At 37.7% G+C, this 20,408-nt stretch overlaps 2 protein-coding genes across 4 annotated transcripts; one reads left to right on the top strand and one right to left on the bottom strand.

Moving 5' to 3' along the window:
- The first annotated feature begins 3,610 nt into the window (after positions 1-3,610).
- c1galt1la (core 1 synthase, glycoprotein-N-acetylgalactosamine 3-beta-galactosyltransferase 1, like a) lies at positions 3,611-12,002 on the top strand. 2 transcript variants are annotated; one of them, XM_048179391.1, is made up of 5 exons: positions 3,611-3,740; positions 3,844-4,000; positions 4,930-5,194; positions 7,327-7,991; positions 10,919-12,002. In XM_048179391.1, the coding sequence occupies exons 3-5, from the start codon at positions 4,972-4,974 to the stop codon at positions 11,249-11,251; spliced, it is 1,221 nt and encodes a 406-aa protein (XP_048035348.1). In that variant the 5' UTR covers positions 3,611-3,740; positions 3,844-4,000; positions 4,930-4,971; the 3' UTR covers positions 11,252-12,002. The 2 variants fall into 2 exon arrangements, with proteins under 2 accessions (XP_048035348.1, XP_048035347.1); XM_048179390.1 differs by having other exon boundaries at positions 3,629-4,000.
- Positions 12,003-12,146: 144 nt separating this feature from the next.
- tac3a (tachykinin precursor 3a) lies at positions 12,147-18,277 on the bottom strand. 2 transcript variants are annotated; one of them, XM_048179392.1, is made up of 8 exons: positions 18,020-18,277; positions 14,257-14,504; positions 13,851-13,969; positions 13,665-13,764; positions 13,541-13,570; positions 13,400-13,453; positions 12,506-12,578; positions 12,147-12,327 (listed from the first exon to the last, which is right to left on the bottom strand). In XM_048179392.1, the coding sequence occupies exons 3-8, from the start codon at positions 13,953-13,955 to the stop codon at positions 12,309-12,311; spliced, it is 381 nt and encodes a 126-aa protein (XP_048035349.1). In that variant the 5' UTR covers positions 13,956-13,969; positions 14,257-14,504; positions 18,020-18,277; the 3' UTR covers positions 12,147-12,308. The 2 variants fall into 2 exon arrangements, with proteins under 2 accessions (XP_048035349.1, XP_048035350.1); XM_048179393.1 differs by lacking the exon at positions 18,020-18,277 and having other exon boundaries at positions 14,257-15,201.
- Between the last annotated feature and the right edge of the window lie 2,131 nt (positions 18,278-20,408).

The following is a 20,408-nucleotide window of genomic DNA, read 5'->3' as shown; positions in this document are numbered from 1 at the left end:
GTGTTGCTAGCATGTTTTAGAATGTTTCTAGCATGTTTAGTAAGTTGCTAGTAGTGCATCACAGTGTTAAACACGTCACTTCCTGTTGCCAGTGGGTGGCGCTATTACTATAACTGAATATTGTCATGTAGATGTGTTCAGGGCAGGACTCTAATAAAACATGTGAAGTTTGGGGCAGATCGGACATAGAGTGGTGCAGGTATGACATCACTTTGTAGGCCAACCCGGAAGTTAGCGGCACACGCGTTCCCTCGATTGAAAGCATATGCATTTTTCCCATAGACTTTTGGAAAATCGCAAAAAATAAGCTCTGGGGTTATGATACTTACATGTTTTGTCTATCAAGATAATTTTCACAGATGAACGTAATTTTTATGAAGTTTTACGACTTTTACAAAGTGCCTAAATGCAGTTGCCAGAACTAAAAAGCTAAAGGTAGGCTATAAACGAACTACACCACTGTCGCTCGACTTCAATGTCACCATCACTAAGCTTCCGACAACTCTTTCAGTTTGTATCTAAAAACATTTTCCCAGCACGTTTGAGTTAGAATAGTTTATAAGAGTACAATAACTCCCACAAAGTTATGTCATACCTACACAACAACTTCCTGTTTCATGGCGAAACATTGAACTTTGTCAGGCCGCTATGGACACGCCCTTCAGCGAAAACTCAAGATCTTCACAATTTAATGTTGCAAAGGTCTTTAGATTAGACTGACCAAATATGATGATCTGATTAAAGCTCCAGGAAGAGTTTGTTAAAATGCAACATCTGGAAATGGCAAAAACTGCAAATATTTTGCAGAGAAAACTCAAATATCTCACTTCCTGTTGGTTTTTGCACCCAGGGACTTTGTGAAAACCTGAGAAAACCTGAATACATATTCAGGTTTTCTCAGAACCCAAAGGTTAACCATACTGACTGCATTCCACAGCCTGTTTGCACCTTACCTTTTTCCCCAGGCTGTCCCCACCTTAAAGAGCTACAACACCAATTACAACCCTTTTTATATACAAACCCGATTCCAAAAAAGTTGGGACACTATACTAATTGTGAATAAAAACAGAATGCAATGATGTGGAAGTTTCAAATTTCATGAATATTTGATTCAGAATACAACATAGATGACATATCAAATGTTTAAACTGAGAAAATGTATCATTTTAAGGGAAAAATAAGTTGATCTTAAATTTCATGGCATCAACACATCTCAAAAAAGTTGGGACAAGGCCATGTTTACCACTTTGTGGCATCCCCTCTTCTTTTTATAACAGTCTGCAAATGTCTGGGGACAGAGGAGACAAGTTGGTCAAGTTTATGAATAGGAATGTTGTCCCATTCTTGTCTAATACAGGCTTTTAGATGCTCAACTGTCTTAGGTCTTCTTTGTTCCATCTTCCTCTTTATGATGTGCCAAATGTTTTCTTTGGGTGAAAGATCTGGACTGCAGGCTAGCCATTTCAGTACCCGGATCCTTCTATGCAGCCATTATGTTGTAATTGATGCAGTATGTGGTCTGGCATTGTCATGTTGGAAAATGCAAGGTCTTCCCTGAAAGAGACGACGTCTGGATGGGAGCATATGTTGTTCTAGAACTTGGATATACCTTTCATCATTGATGGTGCCTTTCCAGATGTGTAAGCTGCCCATGCCACACGCACTCATGCAACCCCATACCATCAGAGATGCAGGCTTCTGAACTGAGCGCTGATAACAACTTGGGTTGTCCTTGTCCTCTTTAGTCCGGATGACATGGCGTCCCAGTTTTCCAAGAAGAACTTCAAACTTTGATTCGTCTGACCACAGAACAGTTTTCCACTTTGCCACAGTCCATTTTAAATGAATCTTGGCCCAGAGAAAACGCCTGTGCTTCTGGATCATGTTTAGATATGGCTTCTTTTTTGACCTATAGAGTTTTAGCCGGCAACGGCGAATGGCACGGTGGATTGTGTTCACAGACAATGTTTTCTGGAAGTATTCCTGAGCCCATGTTGTGATTTCCATTACAGTAGCATTCCTGTATGTGATGCAGTGCCGTCTAAGGGCCCGAAGATCACAGGCATCCAGTATGGTTTTCCGACCTTGACCCTTACGCACAGAGATTGTTCCAGATTCTCTGAATCTTTGGATGATATTATGCACTGTAGATGATGATAACTTCAAACTCTTTGGAATTTTTCTCTGAGAAACTCCTTTCTGATATTGCTCCACTATTTTTCGCCACAGCATTGGGGGAATTGGTGATCCTCTGCCCATCTTGACTTCTGAGAGACACTGCCACTCTGAGAGGCTCTTTTTATGCCCAATCATGTTGCCAATTGACCTAATAAGTTGCAAATTGGTCCTCCAGCTGTTCCTTATATGTATATTTAACTTTTCCGGCCTCTTATTGCTACCTGTCCCAACTTTTTTGGAATATGTAGCTCTCATGAAATCCAAAATGAGCCAATATTTGGCATGACATTTCAAAATGTCTCACTTTCAAAATTTGATATGTTATCTATATTGTATTGTGAATAAAATATACGTTTATGAGATTTGTAAATTATTGCATTCCTTTTTTATTCACAATTTGTACAGTGTCCTAACTTTTTTGGAATCAGGTTTGTATATAATTCATAATTCAGTACTCTTATGGTGTTTGTGCCACCTGAATAAATAGATCCTTACTATATATATATATATATATATATATATATATATATATATATATATAGTTGTATACACATAATGCACACATCTGTACATAAGTCTTCTGATCTAGATGTATAGTATTTTATTTATATTTAATTTTTATTTTCTTAATCTTATTTAAATGTTCTTACTATCCTCTTGTGTTATATATGGATGGATGGGTGTACCCAGAGCTCCTGGAAATCACAACAATTTTTGTGTGTGTTTGCGAACACTTGGCGAATAAAGCTCATTCTGATTCTGATTCACAACACTGCATCAGGAATACTGGTCGTCTTTAGAATAATCCTAATGGTTTGCAACCATTATTGGTTTCATTCTTTAACAAAGGTATAATGTAATGTTTGCTTTCCATTTGACCCAGACAATTGACCAAAAACACAACCCATCAGGCTTCCATCCTGTGTACAGCAAGTGAATGGAGACATCTAGTGGCTACATCCAAGTAAAAACAACATGCTAGTGAATACCAGGAGAAATTAAGATGATAAGGTTATTATTTAATTAATTTATTCTATTGGTATCACTAGGTTTTTATTTATTTATTTATTTATTTGTTTTTATTAAAATAAAAAAAGGATATTTATTTAAGTATAGTTTAATTTGTATTTGTGTTGTATCATTATCACCACTGTATCATATTTAGCTATTTTAGGGATATCACGCACTTTTTTGTTAATTAGCTTTGAAAAAAAAATAAGCCTAAATAAAAAAATAAGCCTATTGATTGTGCTGTAAACAAAATTTACTCTATCAATTAAAGAATGTTTTATAAAACATATAATAATTTATTTTTATTTTATTTTTTTTACAATATAAAAGTAAATTATTTAATTTTGCAATGAAATGTTATCATCAAATTTGTCATTCCTGAAATGAGCGAACGCCCCTAGTGGGCGGGGACACCCATGACAACAAACCGGCCTTTCCTCCAATCAAACACCTCGATACGGCGATCCGTGTGTGATGCTGACACGGTACTCGCTCATGACAGAGGATCTGTTGTCCGGTAATAGCGCACAAAGAGGCCTGATAACCATACGGTTAAAGGCAAACCCCATGCTAATACGAGCCAAAGTCAGTCGGGTAACACACACCCTGCCTTTTAACTAAAGAATTAAACTCACAACGTCTGTTTATGTGTAGACGTCACATCACGCACTCAAAAGCAACCTGACGCGCTCCTCTCATGTAAGCTCGCGGATACTGAGGGGAAGAAAGACTAAAGGCATGAAACTGACCGGAGCTCACAACATTGTTTGGGACGGTGAGAGGCTTGCAGAGGGGAGGTAAAGAATGCAAGGTAAGGGCCTTTGTCCTAGATCTCTGATGCACCTTTCATGTCAACACAAGTGCATGCTTTGTGTATTTTGGTTGTCTTATACAAAGACTATATAACACAGTATTACAGAATGTTATTTCTTTTATCCGTGCACAAGATATATTAAAAAACGTAATAAAATTCCGTGCAGCATTCTGTCTATTAAGCCAATTTAGATAAAACCAGCTTAGACTTGGATTTGTAGGGTCTTTGCAGGATTTCCTTAGGTAAACATTAGATTTAAACACTTTCATTAAATTACAATATTAGGATAGCTGTTTTAATATAGATTTAGTTTAGGCTATATAAAAATGGTTTTATAAAGTAGGCTATTTCATCTATCATACAAAGGGTTGACTGCAGTAAACCCTTTGTATGATGGATGAATTATGAAACCATTTATATAGCCTTAACTAAACTTTTTAAACACTAGCAATATTAGCTACTAAGGCCTGGCAACAGCAGAAGGTGCCTAATTCTTGGAAATGAGGGTAAGAACCAAGATTTATCAGTCACGCAAGGTAACCAGCTTATAATCTATTCCTCAGATTTAACCTGGCAGCAGCTGAATCCTAAATAGAAAATGGGCTTATTAGATATCAGCATGCTTGAAATGATCTCGATAAGAACTCATAAAGTAAATGGCATATGCTTTGTGTATTTAATTAAATAATGTTACAATTCAGACAGTATTTAACCCTAATATTCAGAAATCTCATGGTGTTTTTCAGATGGAAAATTCAGAAGTGTAATAATAATTGTAATTATAAAATAATTAAATAAAATAATTTTAAATTAGATTTTTTGTCATTTCATAATGCAACTTAGTATATTGAAATCTTTGTATCCAGACGGTTAAAACAATCTGAAAATTTAATACAATCAAATTAATGTAACCAATATTTTTCTAGCCTCGCAGTGACTGATGTGGGCAGGATCCCTGAGTGGTCACCATGAAAGCAGGAAATTCAAAGTGTGCTTTCTCCCTGGGCTTCCTGGTGGGCAGCTGTACCTTGTATGTCTTCTTGAGACAGGTATGGTTTGAGGAGAGCTTCAGCTGGCAGCATGATGGCAAAAGCAACCTTGCGTCACTGGGATCAGAGCAAAACACCCCCAACCTTACCTGGAGAGTGGAAGGATCTGCCCTGATCAACCTCAAGCATCCTCACCAGTCAGGTACTGCAGCGCCCTCTAGTGCATTATTTATGAATGAGTGTAACATGATATGAAATACTGCAACTTAAAGCAGAACTAAATTTTTTACCTTCATAAATAGTTTTCTAAGTCCTTACGATGGTTAATTGACTTGTAGTGGTGTGTTTGAGGCGAGCACTAACCCCCTCTGGCACGTCTACGCCAGAAAACAGCACTTGCAAGTTGAGCTTCGCCGACCCGACACAATCTCGCCTCATGTTCACGTTCACGCGAGAGTAACAAAATGCTTTACGGTAATTCAAAAACAATGTATATATTATGACTTTATAAGACAATTTTGAAAATTACCCACCTCCATCGAGATTTCTTGTACTGTATTTGCAAAACTACTGCGCTGGTAGCATTGTAGTCGTTGTAGTCCAGAGCTGCGCTTGGAGTATTTACGACAGTGCGGATCACTGAAGGAACCTGTAGGGGGAGCTTCGCAAATCTTACTGAGTTCCGCTTTAATAACTGGTGCAAAGCTTTCACTTTCTAAACACTTCATTGAGTTTTCTCTGGAAAGTGGCCTGGGGGCCCGTTCTTCGTACGTTGCTAACTCAGTTAGCTGGATTTGATTGTTGACGATTTGGCATGATCTTGGATCGTTTGGTTCTTCGAAGCTCATCCTGGACTTGCTGTCATAGCAACAGGTCCGTAAGCTCAAACCTGCTCGGGAGCAGGCTTATTTCATGTAAACAGGATTAGATTGCATCTTTTTAAGCGGAGGTGATGTTTAAAGTCTGTCCCAGCCTCTGCTACTTTCCCACAAGAGTACCCTAATGTAAACCAGGGACAATAATAATGATTTAAAAATAAATTTGCAAATAACACTATAATGCCGTGTAGTGTCATAATATAGACACCGACAATTTTACTCTGTGAGAGATTCATTCGTGAGGGAATAATTACGTAATATTTTTTATTGGAGTTTTACACACATGATGTACAGATGTCTATGCCATACATGCATTTGTGCATTCGAACCGCGACATATATTATGGGAGTGGCTTGATGAAGCGCAGGAGATGCAGATAACTTGATCTTGACCCTTAAGAAACTTTAATTAATGCTGTCAAATATGCTTCAAAGGTAAATTAGTTGCTAATTACAACATTGAAATAAAAAATTGGATGTACAAATAATAGTAATTGTGAATATAGCCTAAATAATTGGGTAATCATGTAAAAAAAAAAAATAGTGCACATTTCATTTATCTAACATTTATGTCGTTCTTCTGTCATTTATTCGCTTGGCTGTTTCCTTATAAATGTCTAGAAATTCGTCAAGTTTTTCGTCAGGTGTCTTTTCTCATTCTATGATGTCATTACGTTGCCGTCTTGACTCCAGCCAATCGCTGCATTGCTGATCAATGTTTCTACTATCGATACATATCCCCTTTTAAGCCAACACATGAACGCGCAATTATCTCAGATAACTCAATCCAGCGATACTAATCATACACAACAGGTGTGTTCGAAGAACCCGATTAGCCGGATCATGATTAGCACGATGATATCATCTTGGATGTGTCATTTGATCTCGGATGTAATAAGCGACGTACGAAGAACGGGCCCCTGGAAGCAGCAGCTCATTTGCATTTAAAGAGACACACACAAAAACGGCATGTTTTTGCTCACACCCAAATAGAGGCAGATTTAACAAGCTGTAATAAATGATCTGTGGGTTATTTTGAGCTGAAACTTCACAAACACATTCTGGAGACACCAGAGACGCATATTATATCTTCTAAAAGGGGCATTATAGGTCCCCTTTAAGCTTGATTTTTATCATATTTTTAATTTTATTTATCCTGAACATTCTTATATGTCATTGAACCTAATTTGATCTCATTTTGTCTGCCTCCATGTAAAATAAAATAACTTTAATTAGGCTACTGATTAGTTAGTGTAAATAATATTTAACATAACATTTTTCAAAAGCACTATTCTTTTCTGTATGTGTAAAACATTTTTAATTAGGGGAAATTGATAGAGTACGCCTTTAAAATACAACTCTTACTACAGTTTAGTTTAAGAAGTCTCTAATGAACAAAATGTGATTTGATTGTATTAAACTGCAACATAACTATAGAATTTGCTTTAAATACACAGGAGAGGACGGTCACATTGCAGACGAGCTGTTTAAGAAAGTGCGTATCCTGTGCTGGGTGATGACAGGGCCTAGTAATCTACAGTCAAAGGCTCGGCATGTGAAGGCCACATGGAGTCGTCACTGTAACGTAGTCCTATTCATGAGCTCTGAAGAAGACCGCAGCTTTCCAACAGTAGGCCTCGGCACAGGAGAAGGCCGTGACCAGCTGTACTGGAAGACTATTCGTGCCTTCCACTATGCTCTGAAGAACCATGGCGATGAGGCAGACTGGTTCCTCAAAGCAGACGATGACACGTTCGTCGTCGTGGACAATTTGCGCTGGATCTTGTCAAATTACACAGCAGAGCAGCCCATATACTTTGGCAAGAGGTTCAAGCCGTACGCCAAGCAAGGCTACATGAGCGGTGGTGCAGGTTATGTACTCAGCAAAGAGGCCCTGAGAAGGTTTGTGGAGGGTTTTAACACTAAAGTGTGCACTCATACCACCCCAGTGGAAGATCTAGCGATGGGTCAGTGTCTGGAGAAAATGGGAGTGGTAGCGGGAGACTCCAGGGACACACTGCACCGGGAAACCTTCCATCCTTTCATTCCTGAACACCATCTTACTGGAAAGTTCTCCAAGACCTTCTGGTACTGGAATTACTGCTTCTACCCAATTGTAGAAGTAAGTCACACACTTTCATTTTTTTTTTTAAACACTTAGACTAGCTTTCAAACATTTGGGGTCGGTAAGATTTTTTAAATTATTTTTTAAGTAAGTCTGCTTACCAAGTGACATTTATTTGATTAAAAATAGAGTTAAAACAGTAATATTCTGAAATTTCATTGCAATGCAAAATAACTGTTTTCTATTTTAATATATTTTAAAATGTCATTTATATCCGCTGAATTTTCAGCAGCCGTTGCTCCTGTCTTCCGTGTCACATGATCCTTCAGAAACCATTTTAATATGATGATTTGGTACTCAAGAAACATTTGTTCTTATTATCAAAGTTGAAAAAAGTTTGCTGCTTAATATTTTTGTGGAAACCATGATACATTTTTTTCAGGATATTTTAATGAATAGAATGTTTTAAAGAACAGCATTTGTCTTTTGTAGCATTATGAATGTCTTTGCTGTCACTTTTAATGCATCCTTACTGAATTAAAGTATTAATTATAAAGTATTAAAAAACATACTGTCTGTGTCCCCAAACGTTTGAATGGTAGTGTAAGATAAAATATGCATTTTAAAATCATTGTCATTTCTTCCAAGATATTTTAATGTCCTCCGTGCCCTTTGTGACATTTCTCTACATTCCACAGCTTCCGTCTCCTACACACAGCAAGATAATTATTATTACTTTGGTTTTTAAAGAAGTTAAACTTATTTTTATGAAAAGAACTTGAGTACAATCTGTGCCTGAGAGAAGAAAACAATTAAAGTGTCAAAAGTAATTTTCCATTCAAGATGTACAGTAGTATTTTAGGAATGAATAAAAATCAACATTGTTTGAGAAATATACTTTTGAAAATGAAATTCTCTCATAATTTTAGCTCTCTCATTTTTTCAAATGCCAGGTGATTGCAAGTGAAACCAACAATGGATAGGTTTGATGGGGACCGCATTTGTCGATAGTTTTTCTTTCATGTTCGTGATGATGTGATTCATGACTATAGACAGCTAATGACTAACAATACAAAACCCAAGAAATAAACACAATTTTGTCTTGTCATGGTAATCAAAATGGCAACAAAAAAAGATACAAATGCCTTTTCGTTTTAAGGTTTTAGCAACTAAATTGTATACTTTAACTGGACATAGAAAATGTCAGCAAATGATATGATATTAAAACATACACCGCTCAAAAAAATTAAAGGAACACTTTGAAAACACATCAGATTTCAATGGGGAAAAATAACATGCTGGATATCTATACTGATATGGACTGGGTGATGTGTCTCCTGGAATCTCCTCCATGCTCTTGAGCCTGTGCTGGGAGACACAGCAAACCTTCTGGCAATGGCACGTATTGATGTGCCATCCTGGAGGAGTTGGACTGCCTGTGCAACCTCTGTAGGGTCCAGGTATCACCTCATGCTACCAGTAGTGACACTGACCCTAACCAAATGCAAAACTAGTGAAAAGCAGTCAAAAAATATGAGTAGGGAAAAAAATGTCAGTGGCCTCCACCTGTAAAACCATTCCTGTTTTGGGGTTGTCTCATTGTTGCCCATCTAGTGCACCTGTTGTTAATTTCATCAACACCAAAGCAGCTAAAACTGATTAACAACCCCCTCTGCTACCTAACTGACCAGATCAATATCCTAAGAGCTTAACTGACTTGATGCTATTCTCTGATTAAAAAGTGTTCCTTATTTTTTTTTAAGCAGTGTATTATGTTATGGCTGTATTGTATGTTTACAGATTGGCCCCATTCACTTCTATTGAAAGTGCAACACTGTAATCCAGATTTAAAGGTGCCCTCGAATGAAAAATTAAATTTATCTTGCCATAGTAAAATAACAAGAGTTCAGTACATGGAAAAGACATACAGTGAGTTTCAAACTCCATTGTTTCCTCCTTCTTATATAAATCTCATTTGTTTAAAAGACCTCCGAAGAACAGGCGAATCTCAACATAACACCAACTGTTACGTAACAGTCGGGGTGTACGCCCCAATATTTGCATATGCCAGCCCACGGTCCCAACATTATCATTATGAAAGGCATTAGACAAGGGCAAAACGTCTGGATCAACGTCTGAATCAACAGACTAGGTAAGCAAGCAAGAACAACAGTGAAAAATGGCAGATGGAGCAATAATAACTGACATGATCCATGATATCATGATATTTTTTGTGATATTTGTAAATTGTCTTTCTAAATGTTTCGTTAGCATGTTGCTAATGTACTGTTAAATGTGGTTAAAGTTACCATCGTTTCTTACTGTATTCACGGAGACAAGAGCCGTCGCTATTTTCATTTTTAAACACTTACAGTCTGTATAATGCATAAACACAACTTCATTCTTTATAAATCTCTCCAACAGTGTGTAATGTTTGCTTTAGCCAGGCAGCATAGCCTCAAACTCATTCATAATCAATGTAAACAATATAACAGTATACAATACTCACATAATCCGACGCATGCATGACGAACACTTTGTAAAGATCCATTTTGAGGGTTATATTAGCTGTGTAAACTTTGTTACGGCACTGTTTAAGGCAAGCGCGAGCTCTGTGGGCAGAGAGCACAGGATTTAAAGGGGCCACAGCATAAATCGGTGCGTTTATAATGATGCCCCAAAATAGGCAGTTAAAAAAATTAATAAAAAAAAATCTATGGGGTATTTTGAGCTGAAACTTCACAGACACATTCAGGGGACACCTTAGACGTATATTACATCTTTTAAAAACATAATCTAGGGCACCTTTAAAAGAAAAGGAGGGACTAGTTGAAATAATTATGTGTGTTGAACAATATTATGACTAATGCTGTCGATTGAGCTTAAATTTTAAGGAACCTGTAATATTCCTTTAATGCAACCTGTCTATGATCATGTTGAAATGTACCAACCCGGCATCTCTTACGTCTGTTTTTCCTCTACAGGGCCCACAGTGCTGCTCTGACCTGGCAGTGTCTTTCCACTATGTAGACCCTGTGCTAATGTACACGCTTGAGTACTACACTTACCGTCTGAGGCCCTATGGCTACCAACACCGCTACCAGCCTCCAGTGCCTGCTGTACTGTCTTTGGCTTCCCACACTGTGAAACCCACCACAGAAGCTCAGAGATTAGAGGAGCATTTTAAAGAAAAGTCAGTTTCAACATACACCATAAATCCCAGGGCAGAGAACATGAAGAGTACTGAAACAAGTCACAGAGTCACAAATGCTGCCCAGGGGATAAATATAACAGACAGACGCACAGGACGATTGTGAATGTGATAATATTGCAGAAAATATTGCATTATGTAAATCCAAAATGACTAATGTGAATGTGATGAGCATTTTAGATCATCCAGTGTCCTGTGCGGATGGAATGGTGTGGTGTAGTGGTTACAGATCTGGGCTAATAACCAAAAGCTGTAGGTTCAAATCTCAACAAAGAACAATTTTTTGCCATTATTGCTTTTGATCAAGTAACTTGACCAGTTGTACCCAGTATTAAGAGAACTGCAAGTCACTTTAGAAAAGTCTTTGCTACTTACTATGGATTTGGTGATAAGGCCCTGCTATTTGATTATTAAATTGTTTTGCTGCCATATGGTCTAAGTGCAGTAAAAGTGTCCAATTCACAACCCATTTTTCATTATAGACCAAGAACATAAAGAGCTTCAACAGTTTTGTATTTCAACAATGAGACAAAAATGAAAATGAAAAGCTACATTTCATATAATAACCAATGATTCTTTGGGGTTTCTTTAACTTGGAAAGTTCAGATGTCCTTTTTGTTGTGTATTAGGCTTGCTGCTAGAGGGACACAGTCATGTTTCTTTAGTATGATTAAGCTGACACCAAGTTATAATACATATAGGTTTGGTATACATAATTATATATGCAGTTGGCAATGAGAGCCTGTGTTTTGGCAAATGTAGCAAATTATTGTTTTGTAATTTTTTTTTGCTTGGTCGAAGTCACTACATTTTATGCATTACTGAACGTTTAAGTAATAAAACATTGTGAGATCATAGATAGTATTTTTATTTACAAAAATCATGTTTTATACATTTTTTTATACATATATCGAAATGCAGGGGATGTAAGTGGAGATTTAAATTTGATCATATATAATGTAGGTAAATGTATAATTTGCAGTACAATGAAACAAATCACACCATAGGAAATCATGTTTATTTGATTCATTTTATATAAATATTTTCTTTTGCTCTATTACTTTTGTAAAATAAATTATTTTGCTCCAAAGAAATGTCTTGAAAAGAAGCTGTCATGACAGGGTGGTACAGACGATTTACCGGATATGAAATAATTCATTTGCCTATAACCCACGACGAAATCTGCAACAAATTGAGGGGGAAAAAAGACAAATTATAGCAGAGAAGATATATATTTACATGAAAAAGCATTATACTGTAGACATGCAATGAGAACAAATGCTGTGGTGTAAGGAAGATACATGTTGTAATATCTTAAGGAAGCCTGCAGGTGGCAGAACAGCTTCACTGAATTACTCACCTCAGTTTGCATTTGTTGAAGAAAATGCCTCTGCTTGTTTCTGGATTATCTTTCCTCCATGGACGCCCAGTTTCTGTCAACACAAATACAGTAAGTCTGAGAGGCTTGATAGACTGATGCGTTAAAACGACAATATTTGGCTACTTTGTCGTATATTTAAAGACACAATGTTTGCAAATTTGTAATTTAAACGTAGTTAATATGTCATATGACCAACCAATCAGATACTGATTTGAGTTGCACGAGCCCTAAATACACTCAATTTGCTTCATTTCGAGGACTTCGCTTAAAGTAGCTATACATACAAAGTTTAGTAAGTGAGTCATATTGGTAATAGAAGTCATGTTTAACGTGATAGTTTTATCCTTAAGCTATTATAATACTATATATTGATTCTTCACGTCAGTGAATAAATAAATAGATCTGGAATAATTTTCAAGTGCCCTAATGGTCTGGTAGTAAAACTTTTGTTATGAGAGTCAGAAGTTCTGGGTTCTAATCCTCCTTCGCTATTTATTTTTCTCATTAAAACCAAAGATGTTCTTCATTGATTGTATATCAGGGATACAGTGGCAAAAAGTAAGATTGAAGCGCGCGTCGATGTAAAGAGTGCGCGAGCCACAAGAGAACACTGTGCATGAGCATGATTTAAAAAACAACACATTCCACATTCCAGTTATTTAACAAACGAGCTACATTAATACTCTGCTAGTCAACTAGAGATATTTCATTTGTATTAGGTAGCCTACATCCGAGCCGCGAGATGTTTCAAAAAGTGATGGAGACAATATCGGACCTGGCAAAAAGTGGTGGGAACATGTCCAACCCCCAAATTACGCCTATGTCTAAAGCTGTTTTTATCAAACGTCAGAAGAGAAAGAGAAAGTCTGTTACCAGGGTCAGCGCTTCGTCGACCCATGAGTCCAACAAAGATATCATGCATTTCCCCTGAAAGATAACATATATTTATTTTTCTAAGATTATTTTTTTTAAATAGAGGATATATTCTGAAAGCACAACACCAAAATGTCTTACTTTTACGTTGGGGTGGTATATCGTCTGTGCCTGGAAAAAAAAAATAACATGTCTCATTAACATGTCTCGAAGGTTTTAAAAAAAGACAAACTGTAAAAAAAAAAAAGAAAATCTGTTCACTCACCGGCGTTTCTACGCCCCATTAATCCAACGAAACTGTCATAATCTATGTCATTATACCTCTTCAGCAGGTTATGAGCCGACAGCCGAAAACTTGGACTCTCCTGTGCATGAAATTACATTTTTTATTATAAAACTCGGGTAAACCTATATATTTATAGCTATTAGTTGATCATTATCTGCCACTTACGTTTGAATCTGATCTTTGAGACTCTTGAGACTGCTGACAGCTCGATTCACTCCATCGGGTTTCCAGCACCAAAACCAAGAACAGTAACACTAGTCCACGGTACATCTTTACAGATCAGTCTGAGGAGAAAATATGACAAGATGCTACATTTCACAGCGTCATTTTCTTTGCAAAACTCAGTAACATTTCAAACACAAAGTTTCCCCTCTCCAATCCTAATTGCAGCCATTCTTGATTGCTTTGTTTAATCACTAGCATTCAGTATAACTTAACACTAAACCATCAGGAGGGGAAACCTTTGTTAAATAGATTTTTTAAGAAATAATAATAAAAACTAATACAATAATGTAAAATTGAAATAGGTAACATTTTAAAGAACATTTTACAGATAGCCTATTGTACTTACCTGAGCTGAGGATGATGGTCTGTAGAAGCTGAGTTACAGTTTCTGATCAAGGACTTAAATCCTTTTGTGATGGACTATCAGACAAGAGACACAGAGACAGGGATTCTCTCCTGTCTGATTGTTAAATGATAGCAACATGTGCGTAAGTCCAATCAGATGTCGCAGTGTAGGTGTGGTTTAAGGGTTTGTAGTCTGCATCAGCAGTGACCATGCAATTGGGATCCTGACATCAGAGGCGTGAGACATTCCTTAAAAGGACAAACCATAAACCCTTTTGTCAAACCCTTATCATCAATTACTCAGATTTGAAATCTTGCAACTCATATCTGTAACTTTGCCAAATTTTTCCTCCCCTTCAAGGTTACCGAGTACCATCCTTGAAGGAAACCGGGTCTCCCGCATATGCGGGCCAAACTCAAGCATTTGCGTGAGAGCACATCTAAATGTCATGTTTGTTGACTCATTAAGATTATGCTGATATCTATCCGAATGCTACTTTTCTCTGCTAAGTAGGGCCTTATTGTCGTATTTTCCTCCTGACTGCCTAATTGGTGCTGTCACTGGCGGGAATGTAATCTCTCAAGGAAGCAATTACACAGATGGAGCGGTGGATGATGAGAACGGTGTCTCACGGACTCTATGGACATCTTGAGGGGGCATCTAACTGGCCTGGCGACATGCAGGGTTGATTAGTGGGAACATCCATTAGTTGCTGCCCACACTTATGCAAAGGGCAGCTGTACTTTGAAGTTCCTTTTGGAGAACAGATTTGATCAGTTCATCAACAGAATCCAATGTTATCAACAGCCCAGGCAGCACTAACCCACTTTCACATCAACATAATAAAACCTGTGAGACTCCGGCACATTCGTCAGTGTCGTTATAATAATTTTCATCATTGTTGTCGACTTGATTATTTTTGTCATCGTCATCTCTGACGTTATCTAAATGAAAAGTTTGGCATGTTGACCTTGTTGAGTGTGGAGAATTTGCACCATTTAAACCAGATTGACAATGCCTTTTAAATTCCGATTTGAATTGAAATTCAAACATTGAATATTACATTAAATGTTACAAAGCAGAATTATAATGAATTGAAATTCAGAGTAATTCATGAATTAAGTGTGTGTGTGTGTGTGTGTGTGTCCAAATAGAATATTCTACCTATATTTTCCTCTGGTTAGGGTGATTATCACAAGTAGGACATGTTTTTAGTGAATGAATGTCAGCTGTAACTCAAACAGTGCATGGCGCTAGAAATGTCAAGATACAGAAAGACAGTTCACTCCTATTAGTTATGAATGGGAGAAACTGCAACACGAGATGGAGAAATGGATGAATGAATGAATTGGAGAAACTGACCTACGTTAATCTTCGGAACACAAATTAAAGGATTAGTTCACTTTCAAACTAAAATTTCCTGATAATTTACTCACCCCCATGTCATCCAAGATGTCCATGTCTTCCTTTCTTCAGTCGAAAAGAAATGAAGGTTTTTGAGGAAAACATTCCAGGATTTTTCTCCATATAGTGGACGTCAATGGAGCCCAAACGGTTGAAGGTCAAAATTACAGTTTCATTGCAGCTTCAAAGGGCTTTAAATGATACCAGATGAGGAATAAGAATCTTATCTAGAGAAACCATCTGCCATTTTCTAAAAAAAAAAAAAAAATTATATATCGTGAACTAGCTCTCTTCTTCTTCTCTATTTGAATTCCAGCAGTGTAGACACTGCTAAGTGTATTTCTGTCCTCCACAGGTCAAAGTTTGAACTAATTGTTATATACTTGCACTAGCATATTGTATATAACAATTAGTTCAAACTTTGACCTGAGGAGGGCAGTAATACACTTAGCAGTGTCTACACTGCTGGAATTCTAATAGAGAAGAAGATGAGAGCTAGTTCAAGATGAGCATTTATAGTTAAAAACTTTTTTCTCATCTGGGATCGCTGTAAACTGTCATTTTGACCTTCAACCGTTTGGGCTCCATTGAAGTCCACTATATGGAGAAAAATCCTGGAATGTTTTCATCAAAAACTTGAAAATCAAAACATCAAAATTTCTTTTCGAGTGAAGAAAGAAAGACACGAACATCTTGTATGACATGGGGGTGAGTAAATTATCAGGAAATTTTCATTTGAAAGTGAACTAATCCTTTAAGATATTTTTGTTGAAATCCGATGGCTCCGTGAGGCCTGCATAGGGAGCAATGACATTTCCTCTCTCAATATCCATAAAAGTACTAAAAACATATTTAAATCAGTTCATGTGAGTACAGTGGTTCAATATTAATATTATAAAGCGACGAGAATATTTTTGGTGCGCCAAGAAAAACAAAATAACGACTTATATAGTGATGGCCGATTTCAAAACACTGCTTCAGGAAGCTTCGGAGCGTTACGAATCAGCGTGTTGATTCATTTTTGGGTGAACTAACCCTTTAAGCTCCAGTTCCCATAAAAACCTGAGACTCTGCTTAGGACTGCACATGTGCATTTGCTTGTCTAGCCTGAAAAATAAGCTTTTTTTAAACGCTGTTTGAGCATATGAAACAACATTTATAGGACAGTTCATGTCAGATTTTGTTGCTGATTTGAAATATGTTATTTAATAGTGAGTTTGCCAAGCTCACGTTTGTGAGAGCCAAGTTCATGAGATTTCAGGATTCCCACATTCAAATAGATAGGACTTTCGCTGTATCAAGAAATCGAATACTTCTCTACTAGTACGCAAAAAACAGTATGCGAACAGAGTAGGTTGTCCGAATTCATAGTATTCGAAAAACAGTAGACAAAAAGTACCCGGATGACTTACTACTTCCGTTGAGATTCTGAAGTGCGCATATAATGGCCACTTTACTATCCCATGAGGCCACAGGAGAGGATTTATGAATGGAGTTGAAGGGACATAACTGACAACATGGCAGATGTAGTACGTCCGAATTCATTCATACTACATGCATTCATACTATATAGAACATACTTTTTCAACGGTTGTGAATTTAAATTCAAATGTATTACCTACTCAACAGTACGTGATTTCGGACGCAGTTTTGTTCTTGGATGAGTAAAATAGCTGCCCGGAGGTGTTGCAAATATGGCCGCAGAGTGAACAGACTTTCCTTGAAAGGGACTTTGATTCAAGTCCCAAGGAATGCATGAATTGAAAATGAATGTAGCTATAGCTTGAATGCAATATACTTTGGATTAAAGCGTCTTCCAAATGCATAAATATGCCTTGAGAATGTTGACACAAATGGTTGTGACATTAAAGACTGAACTATTAATTTCATACTTTTCAGACATTTACATTATGCAACAGATGCTTTTATCCAAATCAACTTAGAGGAACAAAAACAATTCGTCAAAGAGCCAACAGTATTCATATTATACAATGCATACAAATACAATGTTCATTGGACAGCTAGATTAGGATGCACACTAGAAAAGAGGAGAAATGCCGAGAATTTTTTTCGTATAAGTGTGTAAGTGCATTGGTTAGCAGCTCATCTTCAATGTTTTAACTTTAGCTCCTCGTTAGTATAGTGGACAGTATCTCCATCTGTCACGCAGAAGACGGGGGGTTCGATTCGTCCTTGGGGCAGTTGTGGCCTAAAGCCGCGGTCACACTAGACTTTGAACGTGCGAAATTTATTCGGATGCTGTGATATGACGTCATGGTCTACAACGTCTTTTTTATAAACATGAATTCAACACATAACTTAAAGCAATACATTCAAAATGTAAAAATATAGAACCTACTCGACTTTACTGCAAAACATATAATTCTTTTAATTCAGCCAAGAGGTCATGCCGTGACGAATCGATCTTCTACTGGTTGCACGTCTTCACGTGATGCGAATTCGCAGGTCAGAGTTCACCAAACTTGAACTTTGGAACGCAGCGAAATGCGAAATTCTTCGCACGAGCTTGCGTTTCCGGTCTGACGCATTCGCATGCGTTTGAATGGAAGTCAATGGAACGAAAAGTGCAGTGTGACCGCCCCTTAATGGTTAGAGAGTCTGACTTATAACCCAAAGATTGTGGGTTCGAGTCTCAGTACTGGCAGGAATTGTAGGTGGGGGAGTGAATGAACAGCTCCTGAGCCCCAGTCACTGCCCACTGATCCGGGTGTGTGTTCAATACTCACTGCTGTATGTGTGCACTTGAATGGGTGAAAGGCAGAGCAAAAGTTCTGAGTATGGGACACCATACTTGGCCTCACTTTCATGTCACTATACAGAAAGGACCCTTGCTCTGTATTAAATGAGACATGAAAATGCATAATATTTGTCTAGTGTTGATAGGGGAGAATAAATATCTGGATGCAAATAGAGGGCATGTTATAAATGATAGTCAAGAACAACTGTTGGGACTGGGAGTATGGCAAAAATATGTTGAGAATAATATTCTAAATATAAATAATGTTCAGAGCCCATATTTTCAAATTCCACATTCTGTTTGTGCTTGCTTGAAGCTTATAAAGCATTTCAACAAACAATGGAGCCAGTACTCTACCCGCAGCATGCCAGTTATTTCTCACTGCAAGGGATGTTGGTGAGTACGCCGTACCTCTACTATGCAAACCATGTGTGTTTCATAATGCTTTTGATGCAGATGTTTGGACTTCATCACTGGCTGTGTTGATCCACAGGAGACAGTCACTGCCAATGTTCTATGCAGACCGAACTATGACTTGCGGGGACATGTCGCCTACAACAAAGGGCAGGTCGAAGTTCCAAATGGCTGGTTTTCCCAAAGGTTAGCGGATTAGCATTCTGATGTTTTAGTAATTAGTCCCAACCCATATATGTCTCTTCCTGCTCTGCATGGATCTCGCAGCAGGTCAGATTAAGGATATGTGGATGGATGGGAGACAGATCTAACAGCAGTAGGGGAAGAAAAAGTAATTAATTGCATTCTTCCATAATTAATGACTTCTTCTTTCCCTTAATCAAACAGCCACATCCTGGGAGTATCAATGAGAACACCATAGGGCTGTTTATTTGGAGCATGCTAGGGTGGAGGGCCCCTGCCGCTGAGAGGATGACGACAGGAAGAGGATGCCTTAGTGGTAAACTCGTGATAATGTTGCTATCAGCATTAGATATCATTTAGTGCACTCAAAACGTGAGAGGGAGCCATATACTGCTGCCGAGGAAGAGTTTACTGCAATTATCTCTGGTTGTCATCTAAAGTATATGTTTACCGAAGGATGCGCAGGAGAAGGAGAAAACGTGAATCGGTGCAGCCAAAATCAGTCCTGATGTTCATGTTTCTATTGATTTCCTGCGAGACAGAACTGCTTTTTTGCTTAATGTGAAATGGAGTAGTTGCTTTTTGTGGCAGCTGGTGCTTGAAAATCATCTTATCTGTCCCTGCTATTGTCATGAGCCCTTCACACTTTTTGTAATGTACAGCATGAGTTTGTTTGTTTTAATTTATTAGTAATGGCTCACAGTGAGCAACGTTTGCACTGCACTACTAAGAAATCAGGTGACCACAAAAGTTTATTCCCTATACTGCACCTAGAAACATCTTCCTCAAGGTCACATTCTTTTCAAAAGCTCTGGTTATTCTGTTTGGTCACTGTCGAGGGTTTTGCATAACTTCCAGGATTATTCTTGTGTAATTGTGTCCATGACGTTGTGTTTGTCTGTGCATGGAGAAAGAAGTAAATGAGATTTGACACATGATGGAATATTTACTGACAAGTCAGATAACTGGTCGCAGCCATGGTCAGGAACAGCAGGGTGCTGGCAACAGCTTTGTGCAGATTGAGGACAAATACAGCTACAAAGATCCATAGGATGTTAAGTGGAGACCAGAATGGTGACTGATAAGGACTAATTCACTCTGCTTTCTTAAGACTGGTCAGTAATCATGTCATTAATAGTATTATTAGGGCCCGAGCAACAATGGTGTGAGGACCCTATTGTAATTGCTTTGTTATTATTCTCTGAAATGAATCGCATTTTTGAGGGCCTAAACATGCTCATGAAACTTTGCACAGGCATCAGAAGTGGTGATAAATCTGATATAGGTTTCAGAATTAGGTGTGGCAAAATGGCTCGATAGTGCAACCTACAATATTTAAACAAAGTGCCCCTCGCTAAATTTCACGTACAGGTATGAAATTTGGTAAACATGT

Source organism: Megalobrama amblycephala, linkage group LG24, assembly GCF_018812025.1.
Source record: "Megalobrama amblycephala isolate DHTTF-2021 linkage group LG24, ASM1881202v1, whole genome shotgun sequence".
Lineage (NCBI taxonomy): Eukaryota > Metazoa > Chordata > Actinopteri > Cypriniformes > Xenocyprididae > Megalobrama > Megalobrama amblycephala.
This window is presented reverse-complemented; position numbering and strand designations above follow the sequence as displayed.